The 24,332-nt window shown below is 51.6% G+C and overlaps 2 protein-coding genes across 6 annotated transcripts in view; both read right to left on the bottom strand.

Annotated features, from left to right (window-relative positions):
* The window catches only part of LOC139577729 (complement C1q-like protein 2), a 29,733-nt gene extending 23,811 nt beyond the window's left edge, over positions 1 to 5,922 (bottom strand). For 2 of the 5 annotated variants that reach the window (XM_071404917.1, XM_071404918.1), the window contains exons 1-2: positions 5,571 to 5,920; positions 4,393 to 4,549 (exon numbers count right to left, since the gene is read on the bottom strand). In XM_071404917.1, coding sequence (XP_071261018.1) covers positions 4,393 to 4,549; positions 5,571 to 5,699 — 286 coding nt within the window. In that variant the 5' untranslated portion in view covers positions 5,700 to 5,920. Of the gene's footprint in view, positions 1 to 4,392; positions 4,550 to 5,570 lie in introns of all 5 variants that reach the window. The other 3 variants (XM_071404916.1, XM_071404915.1, XM_071404913.1) reach the window with 3 other exon arrangements.
* Positions 1 to 24,332, bottom strand: part of LOC139579781 (scavenger receptor cysteine-rich type 1 protein M130-like) — a 524,366-nt gene that overhangs the window by 133,161 nt on the left and 366,873 nt on the right. The gene's annotated exons all lie outside the window — the stretch shown is intronic.

Here is a 24,332-nt window from a genome sequence, read left to right as displayed (position 1 = left end):
TCTCCTATCTGGCTCCAGTGTCCACATTGTGTCTCCTATCTGGCTCCAGTGTCTACATTGTGTCTCCTATCTGGCTCCAGTGTCCACATTGTGTCTCCTATCTGGCTCCAGTGTCCACATTGTGTCTCCTATCTGGCTTCAGTGTCCACATTGTGTCTCCTATCTGGCTCCAGTGTCCACATTGTGTCTCCTATGTGGCTCCAGTGTCCACATTGTGTCTCCTATCTGGCTCCAGTGTCCACATTGTGTCTCCTATCTGGCTCCAGTATCCACATTATGTCTCCTATCTGGCTCCAGTGTCCACATAGTGTCTCCTATCTGGCTCCAGTGTCCACATTGTGTCTCCTATCTGGCTTCAGTGTCCACATTATGTCTCCTATCTGGCTCCAGTGTCTATATTGTGTCTCCTATCTGGCTCCAGTGTCCACATTGTGTCTGCTATCTGGCTTCAGTGTCCACATTGTGTCTCCTATCTGGCTCCAGTGTCTACATTGTGTCTCCTATCTGGCTCCAGTGTCTACATTGTGTCTCCTATCTGACTCCAGTGTCCACATTGTGTCTCCTATCTGGCTCCAGTGTCCACATTATGTCTCATATCTGACTCCAGTGTCCACATTGTGTCTCCTATCTGGCTCCAGTGTCCACATTGTGTCTCCTATCTGGCTCCAGTGTCCACATTGTGTCTCCTATCTGGCTCCAGTGTCTACATTGTGTCTCCTATCTGGCTCCAGTGTCCACATTGTGTCTCCTATCTGGCTCCAGTGTCCACATTGTGTCTCCTATCTGGCTCCAGTGTCCATATTGTGTCTCCTATCTGGCTCCAGTGTCCATATTGTGTCTCCTATCTGGCTCCAGTGTCCACATTGTGTCTCCTATCTGGCACCAGTGTCCACATTGTGTCTCCTATCTGGCTCCAGTGTCCACATTGTGTCTCCTATCTGGCTCCAGTGTCCACATTGTGTCTCCTATCTGGCTCCAGTGTCCACATTGTGTCTCCTATCTGGCTCCAGTGTCCACATTGTGTCTCCTATCTGGCTCCAGTGTCCACAGTGTGTCTCCTATCTGGCTGCAGTGTCCACATTGTGTCTCCTATCTGGCTCCAGTGTCCATATTGTGTCTCCTATCTGGCTCCAGTGTCCATATTGTGTCTCCTATCTGGCTCCAGTGTCCACATTGTGTCTCCTATCTGTCTCCAGTGTCCACATTGTGTCTCCTATCTTGCTCCAGTGTCTACATTGTGTCTCCTATCTGGCTCCAGTGTCCACATTGTGTCTCCTATCTGGCTCCAGTGTCCACATTGTGTCTCCTATCTGGCTCCAGTGTCCACATTGTGTCTCCTATCTGGCTCCAGTGTCCACATTGTGTCTCCTATCTGGCTCCAGTGTCCACATTGTGTCTCCTATCTGGCTCCAGTGTCCACATTGTGTCTCCTATTTGGCTCCAGTGTCTACATTGTGTCTCCTATCTGGCTCCAGTGTCCACATTGTGTCTCCTATCTGGCTCCAGTGTCCACATTGTGTCTCCTATCTGGCTCCAGTGTCCACATTGTGTCTCCTATCTGGCTCCAGTGTCCACATTGTGTCTCCTATCTGGCTCCAGTGTCCACATTGTGTCTCCTATCTGGCTCCAGTGTCTACATTGTGTCTCCTATCTGGCTCCAGTGTCTACATTGTGTCTCCTATCTGGCACCAGTGTCCACATTGTGTCTCCTATCTGGCTCCAGTGTCCACATTGTGTCTCCTATCTGGCTTCAGTGTCCACATTATGTCTCCTATCTGGCTTCAGTGTCCACATTGTGTCTCCTATCTGGCTCCAGTGTCCACATTGTGTCTCCTATCTGGCTCCAGTGTCCACATTGTGTCTCCTATCTGGCTCCAGTGTCCACATTGTGTCTCCTATCTGGCTCCAGTGTCCACATTGTGTCTCCTATCTGGCTCCAGTGTCCACATTGTGTCTCCTATCTGGCTCCAGTGTCCACATTGTGTCTCCTATCTGGCTCCAGTGTCCACATTGTGTCTCCTATCTGGCTCCAGTGTCCACATTGTGTCTCCTATCTGACTCCAGTGTCCACATTGTGTCTCCTATCTGGCTCCAGTGTCCTCATTGTGTCTCCTATCTGGCTCCAGTGTCCAAATTGTGTCTGTATGTTCCTTTGCTCTGCTATTTTCAATGTGCCGTGTTGAGTGTGATACCTTACCTAGATCTCTCTTACCATCAGGGCATTGTCAAAGGCATTGACATCTTACCAACGTAAACTATCTTAGTACAATGGCAGATTGTTTTGCTTATTTTAACATATAAAAGGCTTGAAAGAAAAATGGGAAAGAGAAACTCAAAACAAGTAAATACATTTTCTGGGTAAGTGAGACCGACTCAAAACAAGTAAATACATTTTCTGGGTAAGTGAGACCGACTCAAAACAAGTAAATACATTTTCTGGGTAAGTGAGACTGACTCAAAACAAGTAAATACGTTTTCTGGGTAAGTGAGACCGACTCAAAACAAGTAAATACGTTTTCTGGGTAAGTGAGACCGACTCAAAACAAGTAAATACGTTTACTGGGAAAGTGAGACCGACTCAAAACAAGTAAATATGTTTTCTGGGGAAGTGAGACCGACTCAAAACAAGTAAATATGTTTTCTGGGGAAGTGAGACCGACTCAAAACAAGTAAATATGTTTTCTGGGGAAGTGAGACCGACTCAAAACAAGTAAATACGTTTTCTGGGTAAATGAGACCAACTCAAAACAAGTAAATACGTTTTCTGGGAAAGTGAGACCGACTCAAAACAAGTAAATATGTTTTCTGGGGAAGTGAGACCGACTCAAAACAAGTAAATACGTTTTCTGGGGAAGTGAGACCGATTCAAAACAAGTAAATACGTTTTCTGGGGAAGTGAGACCGACTCAAAACAAGTAAATACGTTTTCTGGGAAAGTGAGACCGACTCAAAACAAGTAAATATGTTTTCTGGGGAAGTGAGACCGACTCAAAACAAGTAAATACGTTTTCTGGGGAAGTGAGACCGATTCAAAACAAGTAAATACGTTTTCTGGGGAAGTGAGACCGACTCAAAACAAGTAAATACGTTTTCTGGGTAAGTGAGACCGACTCAAAACAAGTAAATACGTTTTCTGGGAAAGTGAGACCGACTCAAAACAAGTAAATATGTTTTCTGGGGAAGTGAGACCGACTCAAAACAAGTAAATACATTTTCTGGGTAAGTGAGACCGACTCTAAACAAGTAAATACGTTTTCTGGGGAAGTGAGACCGACTCAAAACAAGTAAATACGTTTTCTGGGTAAATGAGACCGACTCAAAACAAGTAAATACGTTTTCTGGGAAAGTGAGACCGACTCAAAACAAGTAAATACGTTTTCTGGGGAAGTGAGACCGACTCAAAACAAGTAAATACGTTTTCTGGGTAAATGAGACCGACTCAAAACAAGTAAATATGTTTTCTGGGAAAGTGAGACCGACTCAAAACAAGTAAATATGTTTTCTGGGGAAGTGAGACCGACTCAAAACAAGTAAATACGTTTTCTGGGTAAGTGAGACCGATTCAAAACAAGTAAATACATTTTCTGGGTAAGTGAGACCGACTCAAAACAAGTAAATACGTTTTCTGGGGAAGTGAGACCGACTCAAAACAAGTAAATACGTTTTCTGGGTAAGTGAGACCGACTCAAAACAAGTAAATACGTTTTCTGGGAAAGTGAGACCGACTCAAAACAAGTAAATATGTTTTCTGGGGAAGTGAGACCGACTCAAAACAAGTAAATACATTTTCTGGGGAAGTGAGACCGACTCAAAACAAGTAAATACGTTTTCTGGGGAAGTGAGACCGACTCAAAACAAGTAAATACGTTTTCTGGGTAAATGAGACCGACTCAAAACAAGTAAATACGTTTTCTGGGAAAGTGAGACCGACTCAAAACAAGTAAATATGTTTTCTGGGGAAGTGAGACCGACTCAAAACAAGTAAATACATTTTCTGGGTAAGTGAGACCGACTCAAAACAAGTAAATACGTTTTCTGGGGAAGTGAGACCGACTCAAAACAAGTAAATACGTTTTCTGGGGAAGTGAGACCGACTCAAAACAAGTAAATACGTTTTCTGGGTAAGTGAGACCGACTCAAAACAAGTAAATACGTTTTCTGGGAAAGTGAGACCGACTCAAAACAAGTAAATACGTTTTCTGGGAAAGTGAGACCGACTCAAAACAAGTAAATATGTTTTCTGGGGAAGTGAGACCGACTCAAAACAAGTAAATACATTTTCTGGGTAAGTGAGACCGACTCAAAACAAGAACATGTAACTTCATTATCTCAATACATTACAAAACATCTCGGTAAGATTGACATTTTTTGCATTGTGGCAACTCTTATTACCTGCATTCTGTGTCTTCACGTCCTCCAGTTGACTTTGAGTGACAGCCAGTTCCACTCTCTGTTCCACCACCATGTCTCTCAGCGCTCTCAGCTCAGCCCAGAGGTCCGGCTCAGAGTCTGTCTGTCCATCTGCCTTTCCGTCTGCTGGTGTTTTGACAGTGGCGTGCCGTGGGCCTGGGGCCTAGGCCTTCAGTGAGGTACTACACAGTCCCACCCGAATTAATCCACCTCTTATTATCATCAATTATGCCATGGCTCTAGACACTATACATTTAGACAGAAACGCAGTATAACCAGGCGTTGCGTCACCTTGAAATTGACAAATTGAAATTTTTGGGTAAACAGTGTTTAACAGACAACTCAAGTTTGCAAAGCCAGTGTGGCTCCAAACACCAAATCGATCACTTGCAAATAATAGGCATTCCCAGCAGTACAGTTTGCAGTGCTTCTCGGAGCCTTTGAGCCATTGACAGCGCTCGTAGTTGAAACTTTGAAAGTGGCGAGCGAACGAACCCCTTTCCCGCCTGTGACAGGCTTTGTGGCGTCGGGCGACCTCTCCTTACAATGTCTAACTTTTCTTGAAAAGTTCGTCTTGAGAATGGCGTTATAATTATATCCTCGACGAAATCGATATCTTCTCCTCCTTCCGCCATTGTGGGTTCAAAAAACAGCTTAGTAGAGTTTCCTAGATCTGCATAGACCTGCCCATAGGACCTGCCTCTCAATATTGGTAATCCAATCAAAAGACGTGGACGCCCTACGCCTGCTAGCTGGCTCCTGTGTAACACTGGAGCCAGCCAGCAGGCGTACAATAGCCAACTCTAAAGCTGATTGGTTGACACAAAATTTTAATTTCCATTCACTTTAAGCTACAAGCGCCCGCACTGTTGATTCTGAAGGCCTGAGAGCAGATTTTAGACCCCTGGCAACACATGATGGCTGAATATGATTGGATAAAAGATCTAACATAAAGACCAGCCCTCCAAATCTCAACCTGGGGCTGGAAGCAGTGCAACCAAGAGGAAAGCTATGAAATGAAGAGTATAACTCTTACTCTGGGGAATAATTTAATACATATTTGTGGGAAAATATATTTAAAAAAAAAATTATATTCTGATGATGTTTAGGCCAGCAGAGAAGGCCTTGCAGGCCCTGACGGCCCACCACTGTGTTTTGACCACCTCGTTTTCCATCCTGAACTGTACAGCTTCGGTGACCTCTACCCCTTGACCTTTGGTGACCCCTACCCCAGACAGACAGAGGAGCAACAGCAGAGGACCGACAGAGACAGACTTCTGCATCTTCATATCACAATCACAGCTTGCTAATGGAACTGGGGGTCTGAATATTGCTTAACCTTAAATCCACACTGATTCAGAATTCACCCCCCTAGTCATGTTGCAACACTAACCTAGTCAAGCCTCACTCCTCCTCCTCACTCCTCCTCCTCGGATGCTTCCCACTTAATGAATCATCCCACATTTCATTAGGATCTATGGGTTAAAACAACTCCTGTTCACTTCTCAATCACTGGGACGACACACATGATCAAAACCAGTTCAGACCAAGGAGTGGTCCAGGATAAGGGGAGGGGTCTGAGGAGGAGGAATAACGAAGTCCTGAATATGTATTTCTGGACACGTAGCTGAGGACACTCATGGTGGTGTTTACCAACGAACTGATAGTGAACGGACGTCTCTATTTGTTTAACTGAGAGGGAGGAGTGAGTGGGGAGCAGGAACAGGGTCAAGTTAAGTTAACTGAGAGGGAGGAGTGAGTGGGGAGCAGGAACAGGGTCAAGTTAAGTTAACTGAGAGGGAGGAGTGAGTGGGGAGCAGGAACAGGGTCAAGTTAAGTAAACTGAGTCTGTGTCCTAAATGGCACTCTATTCCCTCCATAGTACACTACTTCTAGAAACAGTGACTTATATAGGGAATAGGGCTCCATTGGGGACGCACCCAGACAGTCATGGTGATGGGAACTGGTTGGATCAGGGCCATGACGTGTTTACCGGCAGTTCTTGAGTTGAACTCAATTGAACCCAGTCCTCTTTGTTTTTGTCCAGTAATGTGTTTTTTAATTCAATTGACTGCAGGGTTTCTTCATCCTGGTCCTGGGGAGCCAAAGGGGGGCCCATTATTGGTTTTGACCTAGGAATAGACAGCTGATTCAAATCACCAACTCATTATCAAGCTTGGATTATCAAGCTTTAAGGATGAAGAAAGTTGAGTATTGAATGCTGTTGCTTTAAGAATATCACGTGACGTTTTGTACGGGTTGCTAACAGGTTTATTTGAATATTGAACAACAAGTCTCTGTGCTAACAGACATTATGATCCCGGTTGATATCGAACATGAAAACAGAGTTACGTTGGAATATTTGCTCATCTGTGGCGTCATTTAACCTCCTGTTTTGGTACGTTCCCAGACAAGAAACCAAAAATGTTCCTATAACAGAATGGGGAAGTAATGAAGAGTCACTAACAGATGTTCCTATAACAGAATGGGGAAGTAACGAAGAGTCACTAACAGATGAGGTTCTAGGAGGGGTTCTGAAATACACTCAAGTTGACGAACAACAACTGGGACCTAAAAGACCCCCACCATGAGGGCCCACCATGAGGGCCCACTATGAGGACCCACTATGAGGACCCACAATGAGGACCCACAATGAGGACCCACTATGAGGACCCACCATGAGGGCCCACTATGAGGGCCCACTATGAGGACCCACCATGAGGGCCCAGTATGAGGGCCCACCATGAGGACCCACTATAAGGGCCCACTATGAGGGCCCACTATGAGGACCCACCATGAGGGCCCACCATGAGGGCCCACTATGAGGACCCACTATGAGGACCCACAATGAGGACCCACAATGAGGACCCACTATGAGGACCCACCATGAGGGCCCACTATGAGGGCCCACTATGAGGACCCACCATGAGGGCCCAGTATGAGGGCCCACCATGAGGACCCACTATAAGGGCCCACTATGAGGGCCCACTATGAGGACCCACCATGAGGGCCCACTATGAGGGCCCAGTATGAGGGCCCACCATGAGGACCCACTATGAGGACCCACTATGAGGGCTCACTATGAGGGCCCACCATGAGGACCCACCATGAGGGCCCACCATGAGGACCCACTATGAGGACCCACTATGAGGGACCACTATGAGGGCCCACTATGAGGGCCCACTATGAGGACCCACTATGAGGGCCCACTATGAGGGACCACCATGAGGACCCACTATGAGGGCCCACCATGAGGACCCACAATGAGGGCCCAGTATGAGGGCCCACTATGAGGGCCCACTATGAGGACCCACCATGAGGGCCCACCATGAGGGCCCAGTATGAGGGCCCACTATGAGGACACACAATGAGGGCCCAGTATGAGGGTCCACTATGAGGGCCCACTATGAGGACCCACAATGAGGGCCCAGTATGAGGGTCCACTATGAGGGCCCACCATGAGGGCCCACTATGAGGACCCACTATGAGGGCCCACCATGAGGACCCACTATGAGGGCCCACTATGAGAACCCACTATGAGGGCCCACCATGAGGACCCACTATGAGGGCCCACCATGAGGACCCACAATGAGGGCCCAGTATGAGGGCCCACTATGAGGGCCCACCATGAGGGTCCACTATGAGAGCCCACCATGAGGGCCCACCATGAGGGCCCACTATGAGGACCCACTATGAGGACCCACTATGAGGACCCAGTATGAGGGCCCACTATGAGGGCCCACCATGAGGGTCCACTATGAGAGCCCACCATGAGGGCCCACCATGAGGGCCCACTATCAGGACCCACTATGAGGACCCACTATGAGGACCCACTATGAGGGCCCACCATGAGGGCCCACTATGAGGACCCACTATGAGGGCCCACTATGAGGACCCACAATGAGGGCCCACTATGAGGACCCACAACGAGGACCCACTATGAGGATCCACTATGAGGACCCACTATGAGGGCCCAGTATGAGGAACCACCATGAGGGCCCACCATGAGGGCCCACTATGAGGGCCCACCATGAGGACCCACCATGAGGGCCCACCATGAGGACCCACAATGAGGGCCCAGTATGAGGGCCCACTATGAGGGCCCACCATGAGGGTCCACTATGAGAGCCCACCATGAGGGCCCACCATGAGGGCCCACTATGAGGACCCACTATGAGGACCCACTATGAGGACCCACTATGAGGGCCCACCATGAGGGCCCACTATGAGGACCCACTATGAGGGCCCACTATGAGGACCCACAATGAGGGCCCACTATGAGGACCCACAACGAGGACCCACTATGAGGATCCACTATGAGGACCCACTATGAGGGCCCAGTATGAGGAACCACTATGAGGGCCCACCATGAGGGCCCACTATGAGGGCCCACTATGAGGACCCACCATGAGGGCCCAGTATGAGGGCCCACCATGAGGACCCACTATGAGGGCCCACTATGAGGACCCACTATGAGGGCCCACTATGAGGGCCCACCATAAGGACCCACCATGAGGGCCCACTATGAGGACCCACGATGAGGGCCCACTATGAGGGCCCACTATGAGGACCCATTATGAGGGCCCACTATGAGGGCCCACCATGAGGGCCCACCATGAGGGCCCACTATGAGGGCCCACCATGAGGACCCACAATGAGGGCCCACTATGAGGGCCCACTATGAGGACCCACCATGAGGGCCCACCATGAGGGCCCAGTATGAGGGCCCACTATGAGGACCCACAATGAGGGCCCAGTATGAGGGTCCACTATGAGGGCCCACTATGAGGACCCACTATGAGGGCCCAGTATGAGGGTCCACTATGAGGGCCCACCATGAGGGCCCACTATGAGGACCCACTATGAGGGCCCACCATGAGGACCCACTATGAGGGCCCACTATGAGAAGCCACTATGAGGGCCCACCATGAGGACCCACTATGAGGGCCCACCATGAGGACCCACAATGAGGGCCCAGTATGAGGGCCCACTATGAGGGCCCACCATGAGGGTCCACTATGAGAGCCCACCATGAGGGCCCACCATGAGGGCCCACTATAAGGGCCCACTATGAGGGCCCACTATGAGGGCCCAGTATGAGGGCCCACCATGAGGACCCACTATGAGGACCCACTATGAGGGCTCACTATGAGGGCCCACCATGAGGACCCACCATGAGGGCCCACCATGAGGACCCACTATGAGGACCCACTATGAGGGACCACTATGAGGGCCCACTATGAGGGCCCACTATGAGGACCCACTATGAGGGCCCACTATGAGGGACCACCATGAGGACCCACTATGAGGGCCCACCATGAGGACCCACAATGAGGGCCCAGTATGAGGGCCCACTATGAGGGCCCACTATGAGGACCCACCATGAGGGCCCACCATGAGGGCCCAGTATGAGGGCCCACTATGAGGACACACAATGAGGGCCCAGTATGAGGGTCCACTATGAGGGCCCACCATGAGGACCCACAATGAGGGCCCAGTATGAGGGTCCACTATGAGGGCCCACCATGAGGGCCCACTATGAGGACCCACTATGAGGGCCCACCATGAGGACCCACTATGAGGGCCCACTATGAGAACCCACTATGAGGGCCCACCATGAGGACCCACTATGAGGGCCCACCATGAGGACCCACAATGAGGGCCCAGTATGAGGGCCCACTATGAGGGCCCACCATGAGGGTCCACTATGAGAGCCCACCATGAGGGCCCACCATGAGGGCCCACTATGAGGACCCACTATGAGGACCCACTATGAGGGCCCACTATGAGGGCCCACTATGAGGGCCCACTATGAGGGCCCACTATGAGGGCCCACTATGAGGGCCCACTATGAGGGCCCACTATGAGGAACCACAATGAGGGCCCACTATGAGGGCCCACTATGAGGGCCCACTATGAGAACCCACTATGAGGGCCCACTATGAGGGCCCACTAGGAGGGCCCACTATGAGGACCCACTATGAGGGCCCACTATGAGGGCCCACTATGAGGACCCACTATGAGGGCCCACTATGAGGGCCCACTATGAGGACCCACTATGAGGGCCCACAATGAGGGCCCACTATGAGGACCCACTATGAGGGCCCACTTTGAGGGCCCAGTATGAGGAACCACAATGAGGGCCCACTATGAGGGCCCAGTATGAGGGACCACCATGAGGACCCACTATGAGGGCCCAGTATGAGGGCCCACCATGAGGACCCACTATGAGGACCCACTATGAGGGCTCACTATGAGGGCCCACCATGAGGGCCCACCATGAGGACCCACTATGAGGACCCACTATGAGGGCCCACTATGAGGGCCCACTATGAGGGCCCACTATGAGGACCCACTATGAGGGCCCACTATGAGGGACCACCATGAGGACCCACTATGAGGGCCCACCATGAGGACCCACAATGAGGGCCCAGTATGAGGGCCCACTATGAGGGCCCACTATGAGGACCCACCATGAGGGCCCACCATGAGGGCCCAGTATGAGGGCCCACTATGAGGACCCACAATGAGGGCCCAGTATGAGGGTCCACTATGAGGGCCCACTATGAGGACCCACTATGAGGGCCCAGTATGAGGGTCCACTATGAGGGCCCACCATGAGGGCCCACTATGAGGACCCACTATGAGGGCCCACCATGAGGACCCACTATGAGGGCCCACTATGAGAAGCCACTATGAGGGCCCACCATGAGGACCCACTATGAGGGCCCACCATGAGGACCCACAATGAGGGCCCAGTATGAGGGCCCACTATGAGGGCCCACCATGAGGGTCCACTATGAGAGCCCACCATGAGGGCCCACCATGAGGGCCCACTATGAGGGCCCACTATGAGGACCCACAATGAGGGCCCAGTATGAGGGTCCACTATGAGGGCCCACTATGAGGACCCACCATGAGGGCCCAGTATGAGGGTCCACTATGAGGGCCCACCATGAGGGCCCACTATGAGGACCCACTATGAGGGCCCACTATGAGGACCCACTATGAGGGCCCACTATGAGAACCCACCATGAGGGCCCACTATGAGGGCCCACTATGAGGACCCACAATGAGGGCCCAGTATGAGGGTCCACTATGAGAGCCCAGTATGAGGGCCCAGTATGAGGAACCACTATGAGGGCCCAGTATGAGGGCCCAGTATGAGGACCCACTATGAGGACCCACTATGAGGGCCCACTATGAGGGACCACCATGAGGACCCACTATGAGGGCCCACCATGAGGACCCACAATGAGGGCCCAGTATGAGGGCCCACTATGAGGGCCCACTATGAGGACCCACCATGAGGGCCCACCATGAGGGCCCAGTATGAGGGCCCACTATGAGGACCCACAATGAGGGCCCAGTATGAGGGTCCACTATGAGGGCCCACTATGAGGACCCACTATGAGGGCCCAGTATGAGGGTCCACTATGAGGGCCCACCATGAGGGCCCACTATGAGGACCCACTATGAGGGCCCACCATGAGGACCCACTATGAGGGCCCACTATGAGAAGCCACTATGAGGGCCCACCATGAGGACCCACTATGAGGGCCCACCATGAGGACCCACAATGAGGGCCCAGTATGAGGGCCCACTATGAGGGCCCACCATGAGGGTCCACTATGAGAGCCCACCATGAGGGCCCACCATGAGGGCCCACTATAAGGGCCCACTATGAGGGCCCACTATGAGGACCCACCATGAGGGCCCACTATGAGGGCCCAGTATGAGGGCCCACCATGAGGACCCACTATGAGGACCCACTATGAGGGCTCACTATGAGGGCCCACCATGAGGACCCACCATGAGGGCCCACCATGAGGACCCACTATGAGGACCCACTATGAGGGACCACTATGAGGGCCCACTATGAGGGCCCACTATGAGGACCCACTATGAGGGCCCACTATGAGGGACCACCATGAGGACCCACTATGAGGGCCCACCATGAGGACCCACAATGAGGGCCCAGTATGAGGGCCCACTATGAGGGCCCACTATGAGGACCCACCATGAGGGCCCACCATGAGGGCCCAGTATGAGGGCCCACTATGAGGACACACAATGAGGGCCCAGTATGAGGGTCCACTATGAGGGCCCACCATGAGGACCCACAATGAGGGCCCAGTATGAGGGTCCACTATGAGGGCCCACCATGAGGGCCCACTATGAGGACCCACTATGAGGGCCCACCATGAGGACCCACTATGAGGGCCCACTATGAGAACCCACTATGAGGGCCCACCATGAGGACCCACTATGAGGGCCCACCATGAGGACCCACAATGAGGGCCCAGTATGAGGGCCCACTATGAGGGCCCACCATGAGGGTCCACTATGAGAGCCCACCATGAGGGCCCACCATGAGGGCCCACTATGAGGACCCACTATGAGGACCCACTATGAGGACCCAGTATGAGGGCCCACTATGAGGGCCCACCATGAGGGTCCACTATGAGAGCCCACCATGAGGGCCCACCATGAGGGCCCACTATGAGGACCCACTATGAGGGCCCACCATGAGGGCCCACCATGAGGGCCCACTATGAGGGCCCACCATGAGGACCCAACATGAGGGCCCACCATGAGGGCCCACTATGAGGGCCCACTATGAGGGCCCACTATGAGGGCCCACTATGAGGGCCCACCATGAGGGCCCACTATGAGGGCCCACTATGAGGGCCCACTATGAGGGCCCAGTATGAGGGCCCACTATGAGGGCCCACTATGAGGGCCCACTATGAGGGCCCACTATGAGGAACCACAATGAGGGCCCACTATGAGGGCCCACTATGAGGGCCCACTATGAGGGCCCACTATGAGGACCCACTATGAGGGCCCACTATGAGGGCCCACTATGAGGACCCACTATGAGGGCCCACTATGAGGGCCCACTATGAGGACCCACTATGAGGGCCCACTATGAGGGCCCACTATGAGGACCCACTATGAGGGCCCACTTTGAGGGCCCAGTATGAGGAACCACAATGAGGGCCCACTATGAGGGCCCAGTATGAGGGACCACCATGAGGACCCACTATGAGGGCCCAGTATGAGGGCCCACCATGAGGACCCACTATGAGGACCCACTATGAGGGCTCACCATGAGGGCCCACCATGAGGACCCACTATGAGGACCCACTATGAGGGCCCACTATGAGGGCCCACTATGAGGGCCCACTATGAGGACCCACTATGAGGGCCCACTATGAGGGACCACCATGAGGACCCACTATGAGGGCCCACCATGAGGACCCACAATGAGGGCCCAGTATGAGGGCCCACTATGAGGGCCCACTATGAGGACCCACCATGAGGGCCCACCATGAGGGCCCAGTATGAGGGCCCACTATGAGGACCCACAATGAGGGCCCAGTATGAGGGTCCACTATGAGGGCCCACTATGAGGACCCACTATGAGGGCCCAGTATGAGGGTCCACTATGAGGGCCCACCATGAGGGCCCACTATGAGGACCCACTATGAGGGCCCACCATGAGGACCCACTATGAGGGCCCACTATGAGAAGCCACTATGAGGGCCCACCATGAGGACCCACTATGAGGGCCCACCATGAGGACCCACAATAAGGGCCCAGTATGAGGGCCCACTATGAGGGCCCACCATGAGGGTCCACTATGAGAGCCCACCATGAGGGCCCACCATGAGGGCCCACCATGAGGGCCCACTATGAGGGCCCACTATGAGGACCCACAATGAGGGCCCAGTATGAGGGTCCACTATGAGGGCCCACTATGAGGACCCACAATGAGGGCCCAGTATGAGGGTCCACTATGAGGGCCCACCATGAGGGCCCACTATGAGGACCCACTATGAGGGCCCACTATGAGGGCCCACTATGAGGACCCACTATGAGGGCCCACTATGAGGGCCCACTATGAGGACCCACTATGAGGGCCCACTATGAGGGCCCACTATGAGGACCCACTATGAGGGCCCACTTTGAGGGCCCAGTATGAGGAACCACAATGAGGGCCCACTATGAGGGCCCAGTATGAGGGACCACCATGAGGACCCACTATGAGGGCCCAGTATGAGGGCCCACCATGAGGACCCACTATGAGGACCCACTATGAGGGCTCACTATGAGGGCCCACCATGAGGGCCCACCATGAGGACCCACTATGAGGACCCACTATGAGGGCCCACTATGAGGGCCCACTATGAGGGCCCACTATGAGGACCCACTATGAGGGCCCACTATGAGGGACCACCATGAGGACCCACTATGAGGGCCCACCATGAGGACCCACAATGAGGGCCCAGTATGAGGGCCCACTATGAGGGCCCACTATGAGGACCCACCATGAGGGCCCACCATGAGGGCCCAGTATGAGGGCCCACTATGAGGACCCACAATGAGGGCCCAGTATGAGGGTCCACTATGAGGGCCCACTATGAGGACCCACTATGAGGGCCCAGTATGAGGGTCCACTATGAGGGCCCACCATGAGGGCCCACTATGAGGACCCACTATGAGGGCCCACCATGAGGACCCACTATGAGGGCCCACTATGAGAAGCCACTATGAGGGCCCACCATGAGGACCCACTATGAGGGCCCACCATGAGGACCCACAATGAGGGCCCAGTATGAGGGCCCACTATGAGGGCCCACCATGAGGGTCCACTATGAGAGCCCACCATGAGGGCCCACCATGAGGGCCCACTATGAGGGCCCACTATGAGGACCCACAATGAGGGCCCAGTATGAGGGTCCACTATGAGGGCCCACTATGAGGACCCACAATGAGGGCCCAGTATGAGGGTCCACTATGAGGGCCCACCATGAGGGCCCACTATGAGGACCCACTATGAGGGCCCACTATGAGGACCCACTATGAGGGCCCACTATGAGAACCCACCATGAGGGCCCACTATGAGGGCCCACTATGAGGACCCACAATGAGGGCCCAGTATGAGGGTCCACTATGAGAGCCCAGTATGAGGGCCCACCATGAGGAACCACTATGAGGGCCCAGTATGAGGGCCCAGTATGAGGACCCACTATGAGGACCCACTATGAGGGCCCACTATGAGGGACCACCATGAGGACCCACTATGAGGGCCCACCATGAGGACCCACAATGAGGGCCCAGTATGAGGGCCCACTATGAGGGCCCACTATGAGGACCCACCATGAGGGCCCACCATGAGGGCCCAGTATGAGGGCCCACTATGAGGACCCACGATGAGGGCCCAGTATGAGGGTCCACTATGAGGGCCCACTATGAGGACCCACTATGAGGGCCCAGTATGAGGGTCCACTATGAGGGCCCACCATGAGGGCCCACTATGAGGACCCACTATGAGGGCCCACCATGAGGACCCACTATGAGGGCCCACTATGAGAAGCCACTATGAGGGCCCACCATGAGGACCCACTATGAGGGCCCACCATGAGGACCCACAATGAGGGCCCAGTATGAGGGCCCACTATGAGGGCCCACCATGAGGGTCCACTATGAGAGCCCACCATGAGGGCCCACCATGAGGGCCCACTATAAGGGCCCACTATGAGGGCCCACTATGAGGACCCACCATGAGGGCCCACTATGAGGGCCCAGTATGAGGGCCCACCATGAGGACCCACTATGAGGACCCACTATGAGGGCTCACTATGAGGGCCCACCATGAGGACCCACCATGAGGGCCCACCATGAGGACCCACTATGAGGACCCACTATGAGGGACCACTATGAGGGCCCACTATGAGGGCCCACTATGAGGACCCACTATGAGGGCCCACTATGAGGGACCACCATGAGGACCCACTATGAGGGCCCACCATGAGGACCCACAATGAGGGCCCAGTATGAGGGCCCACTATGAGGGCCCACTATGAGGACCCACCATGAGGGCCCACCATGAGGGCCCAGTATGAGGGCCCACTATGAGGACACACAATGAGGGCCCAGTATGAGGGTCCACTATGAGGGCCCACCATGAGGACCCACAATGAGGGCCCAGTATGAGGGTCCACTATGAGGGCCCACCATGAGGGCCCACTATGAGGACCCACTATGAGGGCCCACCATGAGGACCCACTATGAGGGCCCACTATGAGAACCCACTATGAGGGCCCACCATGAGGACCCACTATGAGGGCCCACCATGAGGACCCACAATGAGGGCCCAGTATGAGGGCCCACTATGAGGGCCCACCATGAGGGTCCACTATGAGAGCCCACCATGAGGGCCCACCATGAGGGCCCACTATGAGGACCCACTATGAGGACCCACTATGAGGACCCAGTATGAGGGCCCACTATGAGGGCCCACCATGAGGGTCCACTATGAGAGCCCACCATGAGGGCCCACCATGAGGGCCCACTATGAGGACCCACTATGAGGGCCCACCATGAGGGCCCACCATGAGGGCCCACTATGAGGGCCCACCATGAGGACCCACCATGAGGGCCCACCATGAGGGCCCACTATGAGGGCCCACTATGAGGGCCCACTATGAGGGCCCACTATGAGGGCCCACCATGAGGGCCCACTATGAGGGCCCACTATGAGGGCCCACTATGAGGGCCCAGTATGAGGGCCCACTATGAGGGCCCACTATGAGGGCCCACTATGAGGGCCCACTATGAGGAACCACAATGAGGGCCCACTATGAGGGCCCACTATGAGGGCCCACTATGAGGACCCACTATGAGGGCCCACTATGAGGGCCCACTATGAGGACCCACTATGAGGGCCCACTATGAGGGCCCACTATGAGGACCCACTATGAGGGCCCACTATGAGGGCCCACTATGAGGACCCACTATGAGGGCCCACTTTGAGGGCCCAGTATGAGGAACCACAATGAGGGCCCACTATGAGGGCCCAGTATGAGGGACCACCATGAGGACCCACTATGAGGGCCCAGTATGAGGGCCCACCATGAGGACCCACTATGAGGACCCACTATGAGGGCTCACCATGAGGGCCCACCATGAGGACCCACTATGAGGACCCACTATGAGGACCCACTATGAGGGCCCACTATGAGGGCCCACTATGAGGGCCCACTATGAGGACCCACTATGAGGGCCCACTATGAGGGACCACCATGAGGACCCACTATGAGGGCCCACCATGAGGACCCACAATGAGGGCCCAGTATGAGGGCCCACTATGAGGGCCCACTATGAGGACCCACCATGAGGGCCCACCATGAGGGCCCAGTATGAGGGCCCACTATGAGGACCCACAATGAGGGCCCAGTATGAGGGTCCACTATGAGGGCCCACTATGAGGACCCACTATGAGGGCCCAGTATGAGGGTCCACTATGAGGGCCCACCATGAGGGCCCACTATGAGGACCCACTATGAGGGCCCACCATGAGGACCCACTATGAGGGCCCACTATGAGAAGCCACTATGAGGGCCCACCATGAGGACCCACTATGAGGGCCCACCATAAGGACCCACAATAAGGGCCCAGTATGAGGGCCCACTATGAGGGCCCACCATGAGGGTCCACTATGAGAGCCCACCATGAGGGCCCACCATGAGGGCCCACTATGAGGGCCCACTATGAGGACCCACAATGAGGGCCCAGTATGAGGGTCCACTATGAGGGCCCACTATGAGGACCCACAATGAGGGCCCAGTATGAGGGTCCACTATGAGGGCCCACCATGAGGGCCCACTATGAGGACCCACTATGAGGGCCCACTATGAGGACCCACTATGAGGGCCCACTATGAGAACCCACCATGAGGGCCCACTATGAGGGCCCACTATGAGGACCCACAATGAGGGCCCAGTATGAGGGTCCACTATGAGGGCCCAGTATGAGGGCCCAGTATGAGGAACCACTATGAGGGCCCAGTATGAGGGCCCAGTATGAGGACCCACTATGAGGACCCACTATGAGGGCCCACTATGAGGGACCACCATGAGGACCCACTATGAGGGCCCACCATGAGGACCCACAATGAGGGCCCAGTATGAGGGCCCACTATGAGGGCCCACTATGAGGACCCACCATGAGGGCCCACCATGAGGGCCCAGTATGAGGGCCCACTATGAGGACCCACAATGAGGGCCCAGTATGAGGGTCCACTATGAGGGCCCACTATGAGGACCCACTATGAGGGCCCAGTATGAGGGTCCACTATGAGGGCCCACCATGAGGGCCCACTATGAGGACCCACTATGAGGGCCCACCATGAGGACCCACTATGAGGGCCCACTATGAGAAGCCACTATGAGGGCCCACCATGAGGACCCACTATGAGGGCCCACCATGAGGACCCACAATGAGGGCCCAGTATGAGGGCCCACTATGAGGGCCCACCATGAGGGTCCACTATGAGAGCCCACCATGAGGGCCCACCATGAGGGCCCACTATGAGGGCCCACTATGAGGACCCACAATGAGGGCCCAGAGGGTCCACTATGAGGGCCCACTATGAGGACCCACAATGAGGGCCCAGTATGAGGGTCCACTATGAGGGCCCACCATGAGGGCCCACTATGAGGACCCACTATGAGGGCCCACTATGAGGACCCACTATGAGGGCCCACTATGAGAACCCACCATGAGGGCCCACTATGAGGGCCCACTATGAGGACCCACAATGAGGGCCCAGTATGAGGGTCCACTATGAGGGCCCAGTATGAGGGCCCAGTATGAGGAACCACTATGAGGGCCCAGTATGAGGGCCCAGTATGAGGACCCACTATGAGGACCCACTATGAGGGCCCACTATGAGGGTCCACTATGAGGACCCACTATGAGGACCCACTATGAGGTCCCACTATGAGGGCCCACTATGAGGACCCACTATGAGGACCAAACTAAATGAAACACCCACCAAACTGAAAGACAGAAAGCAAGACACAAAGTAGTGATGTTAACTTTGATATCAGAGAAGCTCCGAGGCATGCGTCGAAATCGCTAAGAAGTTTATTTCGCAGCAGTATGCCAATGCTTTTTTCGCTTTATCAGAAGCACGTCAATGGCGTCCAAAGCTTTGTATCATCGAACAACCACCTGATTGGTTTGGTGTTGGTTTTGGTAGAAGACAAGGCGACCCTGTGCACGAGCTACGGCGTGTCTAAGTCATCTATAATAATTTGTCTGTTATAAATTATTTTGACCAGCAGGTGTCACTAGTGTATGATGAAATCCTCGAGTGATTAACCTATTTTTCGATTTTTCGATAGAGAGCTTAGTTTCCCCATCACAACCAAGGGAATAGAGCTCTGGTCACTAGTAGTTCACAATATAGGGAATAGGGCCCTGTGGCTCCGGTGTGAAGTCTGCTGTCCCCTAGAGGTGAGATGTGGGTAGTGGAAATAGAATGTCTTACTGTTGCTCTAGGGTGAAATCTGCTGCCCCCTAGAGGTGAGATGTGGGTAGTGGAAATGGAATGTCTTACTGTAGCTCTGGGGTGAAGTCTGCTGCCCCCTAGAGGTGAGATGTGGGTAGTGGAAATGGAATGTCTTGCTGTGGCACTGGGGTGAAGTCTTCTGTCCCCTAGAGGTGGGATGTGGGTAGGCGAAATGGAATGTCTTGCTGTTGCTCCGGGGGGAAGTCTGCTGCCCCATAGAGGTGATATGCGGGTAGTGGAAATGGAATGTCTTACTGTGGCGAAGTCTGCTGCCCCCTAGAGGTGAGATGTGGGTAGTGGAAATGGAATGTCTTGCTGTGGCTCCGGTGTGAAGTCTGCTGCCCCCTAGAGGTGAGATGTGGGTAGTATGGAAATGGTATGTCTTACTGTGGCTCTGGGGTGAAGTCTGCTGCCCCCTAGAGGTGAGATGTGGGTAGTGGAAATGGAATGTCTTACTGTGGCTCCGGGGTGAAGTCTGCTGCCCCCTAGAGGTGAGATGTGGGTAGTGGAAATGGAATGTCTTACTGTGGCTCTGGGGTGAATTCTGCTGCCCCCTAGAGGTGAGATGTCAGTAGTGGAAATGGAATGTCTTGATGTGGCTCCGGTTTGAAGTCTGCTGCCCCCTAGAGGTGGGATGTCAGTAGTGGAAATGGAATGTCTTACTGTGTCTCCGGGGTGAAGTCTGCTGCCCCCTAGAGGTGAGATGTGGGTAGTGGAAATGGAATGTCTTACTGTGGCTCTGGGGTGAAGTCTGCTGCCCCCTAGAGGTCGGATGTGCGTAGTGGAAATTGAATGTCTTACTGTGGCTCCGGGGTGAAGTCTGCTGCCCCCTAGAGGTGAGATGTGGGTAGTAGAAATGGAATATCTTACTGTGGCTCTGGGGTGAATGCTTACGAGCCTGCTGGTGCCTACCATCGCTCAGTCAGACTGCTCTATCAAACATCAAATCATAGACTTAATTCTAACATAATAACACACAGAAATACGAGCCTTTGGTCATTAATATGGTAGAATCCGGAATCTATCATTCCGAAAACAAAATGTTTAATATTTCAGTGAAATACGGAACCGTTCCGTATTTTATCTAACAGGTGGCATCCATAAGTCTAAATATTGTTGTTACATTGTACAACCTTCAATGTTATGTCATAATTACGTTAAATTCTGGAAAATTAGTTCGCAACGAGCCAGGCGGCCCAAACTGTTGCATATACCCTGACTCTGCGTGCAATGAACGCAAGAGAAGTGACACAATTTCACCTGAATATGCAGGTTTAAAAATATACTTTTGTGTATTGATTTTAAGAAAGGCATTGGTGTTTATGGTTAGGTACAGTTGTGCAACGATTGTGCTTTTTTCGCAAATGCGCTTTTGTAAAATCATCCCCCGTTTGGCGAAGTTGGCTTTCTTTGTTAGGAAGAAATAGTCTTCACACAGTTCGCAACGAGCCAGGCGGCCCAAACTGCTGCATATACCCTGACTCTGTTGCAAGAGAAGTGACACAATTTACCTAGTTAAAAGAAATTCATGTTAGCAGGCAATATTAACTAAATATGCAGGTTTAAAAATATATACTTGTGTATTGATTTTAAGAAAGGCATTGATGTTTATGGTTAGGTACACGTTGGAGCAACGATACGCACCGCATCGATTATATGCAACGCAGGACACGCTAGATAAACTAGTAATATCCTCAACCATGTGTAGTTAACTAGTGATTATGATTGATTGATTGTTTTTTATAAGATAAGTTTAATGTTAGCTAGCAACTTACCTTGGCTTCTTACTGCATTCGCGTAACAGGCAGGCTCCTCGTGAAGTGCAATGAGAGGCAGGTGGTTGGAGCGTTGGACTAGTTAACTGTAAGGTTGCAATATTGAATCCCCGAGCTGACAAGGTAAAAATCTGTCGTTCTGCCCGTGAACAAGGCAGTTAACCCACCGTTCCTAGGCCGTCATTGAAAATAAGAATGTGTTCTTAACTGACTTGCCTGGTTAAATAAAGGTGTAAAAAAAATATATATAAAACGGCCAAATCGGTGCCCAAAAATACCGATTTCCGATTGTTATGAAAACTTGAAATCGGCCCTAATTAATCGGCCATCGGCCATTCCGATTAATCGGTCGACCTCTAGTAATTACCTAAATGTTTGGGCTATTTTGAACCTATTACAAAAAATAAAAATAAAAATAGCATTCTTCATTGAGGCCTGCTGGGACAAGAGTGACCAAGCGTTCTATCCAATATGTCTCTCTTTGGAGAGGTAATTTATCCATATCCCCTCCCCTTTGTGATGTCTTCACCAATCCAATGAACATATAAGGTAAGGTCTTACCCACATAATACAAGTTACAGGAACACTACAGGAGATATACAACACATGTTGTGTTATGTTATTCTACCTCAAATCTTTATCCTTTCACCTGAATGGGGATGGATAAGAGAGTTCTCTCTGATCATGGCATAACAGTAGATGCAGTTGTGACAAGGGTCACTACCATCAGGAATGATAGACATGAAATCCAATGCTTTTTTCTCAGTCAAAGCTGACTTTACTTAACAAACCAATTTGAGGGTATATTGGGGGGGATTCAAAGGCTTTACCAAAGCTGGGCTTGCTGTGTAATATGTTCCAATGTCTATTAACCACATCCTTGATTGACCTTGAAATGTGGCGGTCATGACATTATGACAGCCACACTTAGCATCTCCTGGCTTCCACAGCCTACAAGCCACTGAGAACATCTACATTTTAGAAAGTCTTATACATCCATTTAATATAGCCTACACCATCACACTAAATCCATTACTTATTTTAGACAGGTCTAAAGAAACATGATATGAAGAAAATGTAGTCTATTTCAGAAGAAAGGAATAGCATACTGGCCCTGATTTGGCTATGCCATATGGCTGTGGGCTACTACACTAGTTCATTTATCAGACAAGATTTGCTTAGAATTCAGTGGCATTATTTTATATTATTTTATAGTATGCAGAAGACAATTCAACAAAATAGAAAGGATAAGATATGAGCTCTTAGTTTTGTATGCAGGCTGTACACACTTCATCAGTCTCTCATTCCCATTTGACAAACACTTGCTCCTGCTTCGAATTTCCAGGCTGCAACACCTACAGTGGGGAGAACAAGTATTTGATACACTGCCGAAATCCCTGCTGCAGTGTGTGCAAACCTGGTCAATAACTACAGGAAACGTATGATCTTTGTAATTGCAAACAAAGGTTTCTGTACCAAATATTAAGTTCTGCTTTTCTGATGTATCAAATACTTATGTCACGCAATAAAATGCAAATTAATTACTTAAAATCATACAATGTGATTTTCTGGATTTTTGTTTTAGATTCCGTCTCTCACAGTTGAAGTGTACCTATGATAAAAATTACAGACCTCTACATGCTTTGTAAGTAGGAAATCCTTCAAAATCGGCAGTGTATCAAATACTTGTTCTCCCCACTGTATGTGTGGCTGTAATGCCCACTAAATAAATCCAGGCCTTTTGCGGCCAGTGGCCGTTGTACCCGTGGGCTGAATATAATAATTATAATTCCCTTCCCCGGCTGCATGTTGAGCACCTCTCACACACATGGCTCTCCATCACGTGATCGGGTCTTTCGCACAGGCTACAAGTGAAGACAGACATATTGGGGACGCAAATGCGCGAGTCCTTATCCAATTCCGAGGCGCATATTGAAGATATTGGAAGAACTGTCCACATTTACTTTTCGTCAGCCTACAAGATGAGTAGGCCTAACAAACAGCAAAAGTCGATCTACTATTCCCCTTAGTACAAAAGTTAACCTATTCTATTCTGTGCAATGAATAAATATTCCAAACATATTCTGGGACAGTTGTGGGATGCGATTCGTGGAGGCTACTGAGGGGAGGACAGCTCATAACAATGGAATGGCATCAAACACATGGTTTATATGATATCACATGGTTTATATGATATCACATGGTTTGTATGATATCACATGGTTTATATGATATCACATGGTTTATATGATATCACATGGTTTATATGATATCACATGGGTTTCATGGTTTATATGATATCACATGGGTTTCATGGTTTATATGATATCACATGGGTTTCATGGTTTGTATGACATCAAATGGTTTTCATGGTTTGTATGATATCACATGGTTTTCATGGTTTGTATGATATCACATGGGTTTCATGGTTTGTATGATATCACATGGGTTTCATGGTTTGTATGATATCACATGGGTTTCATGGTTTGTATGATATCACATGGTTTTCATGGTTTGTATGATATCACATGGTTTTCATGGTTTATATGATATCACATGGTTTTCATGGTTTATATGATATCACATGGTTTTCATGGTTTGTATGATATCACATGGTTTTCATGGTTTGTATGATATCACATGGTTTTCATGGTTTGTATGATATCACATGGGTTTCATGGTTTGTATGATATCACATGGTTTTCATGGTTTGTATGATATCACATGGTTTTCATGGTTTGTATGATATCACATGGTTTTCATGGTTTGTATGATATCACATG

Source organism: Salvelinus alpinus, chromosome 6, assembly GCF_045679555.1.
Source record: "Salvelinus alpinus chromosome 6, SLU_Salpinus.1, whole genome shotgun sequence".
Taxonomy (NCBI): Eukaryota; Metazoa; Chordata; class Actinopteri; order Salmoniformes; family Salmonidae; genus Salvelinus; species Salvelinus alpinus.
This window is presented reverse-complemented; position numbering and strand designations above follow the sequence as displayed.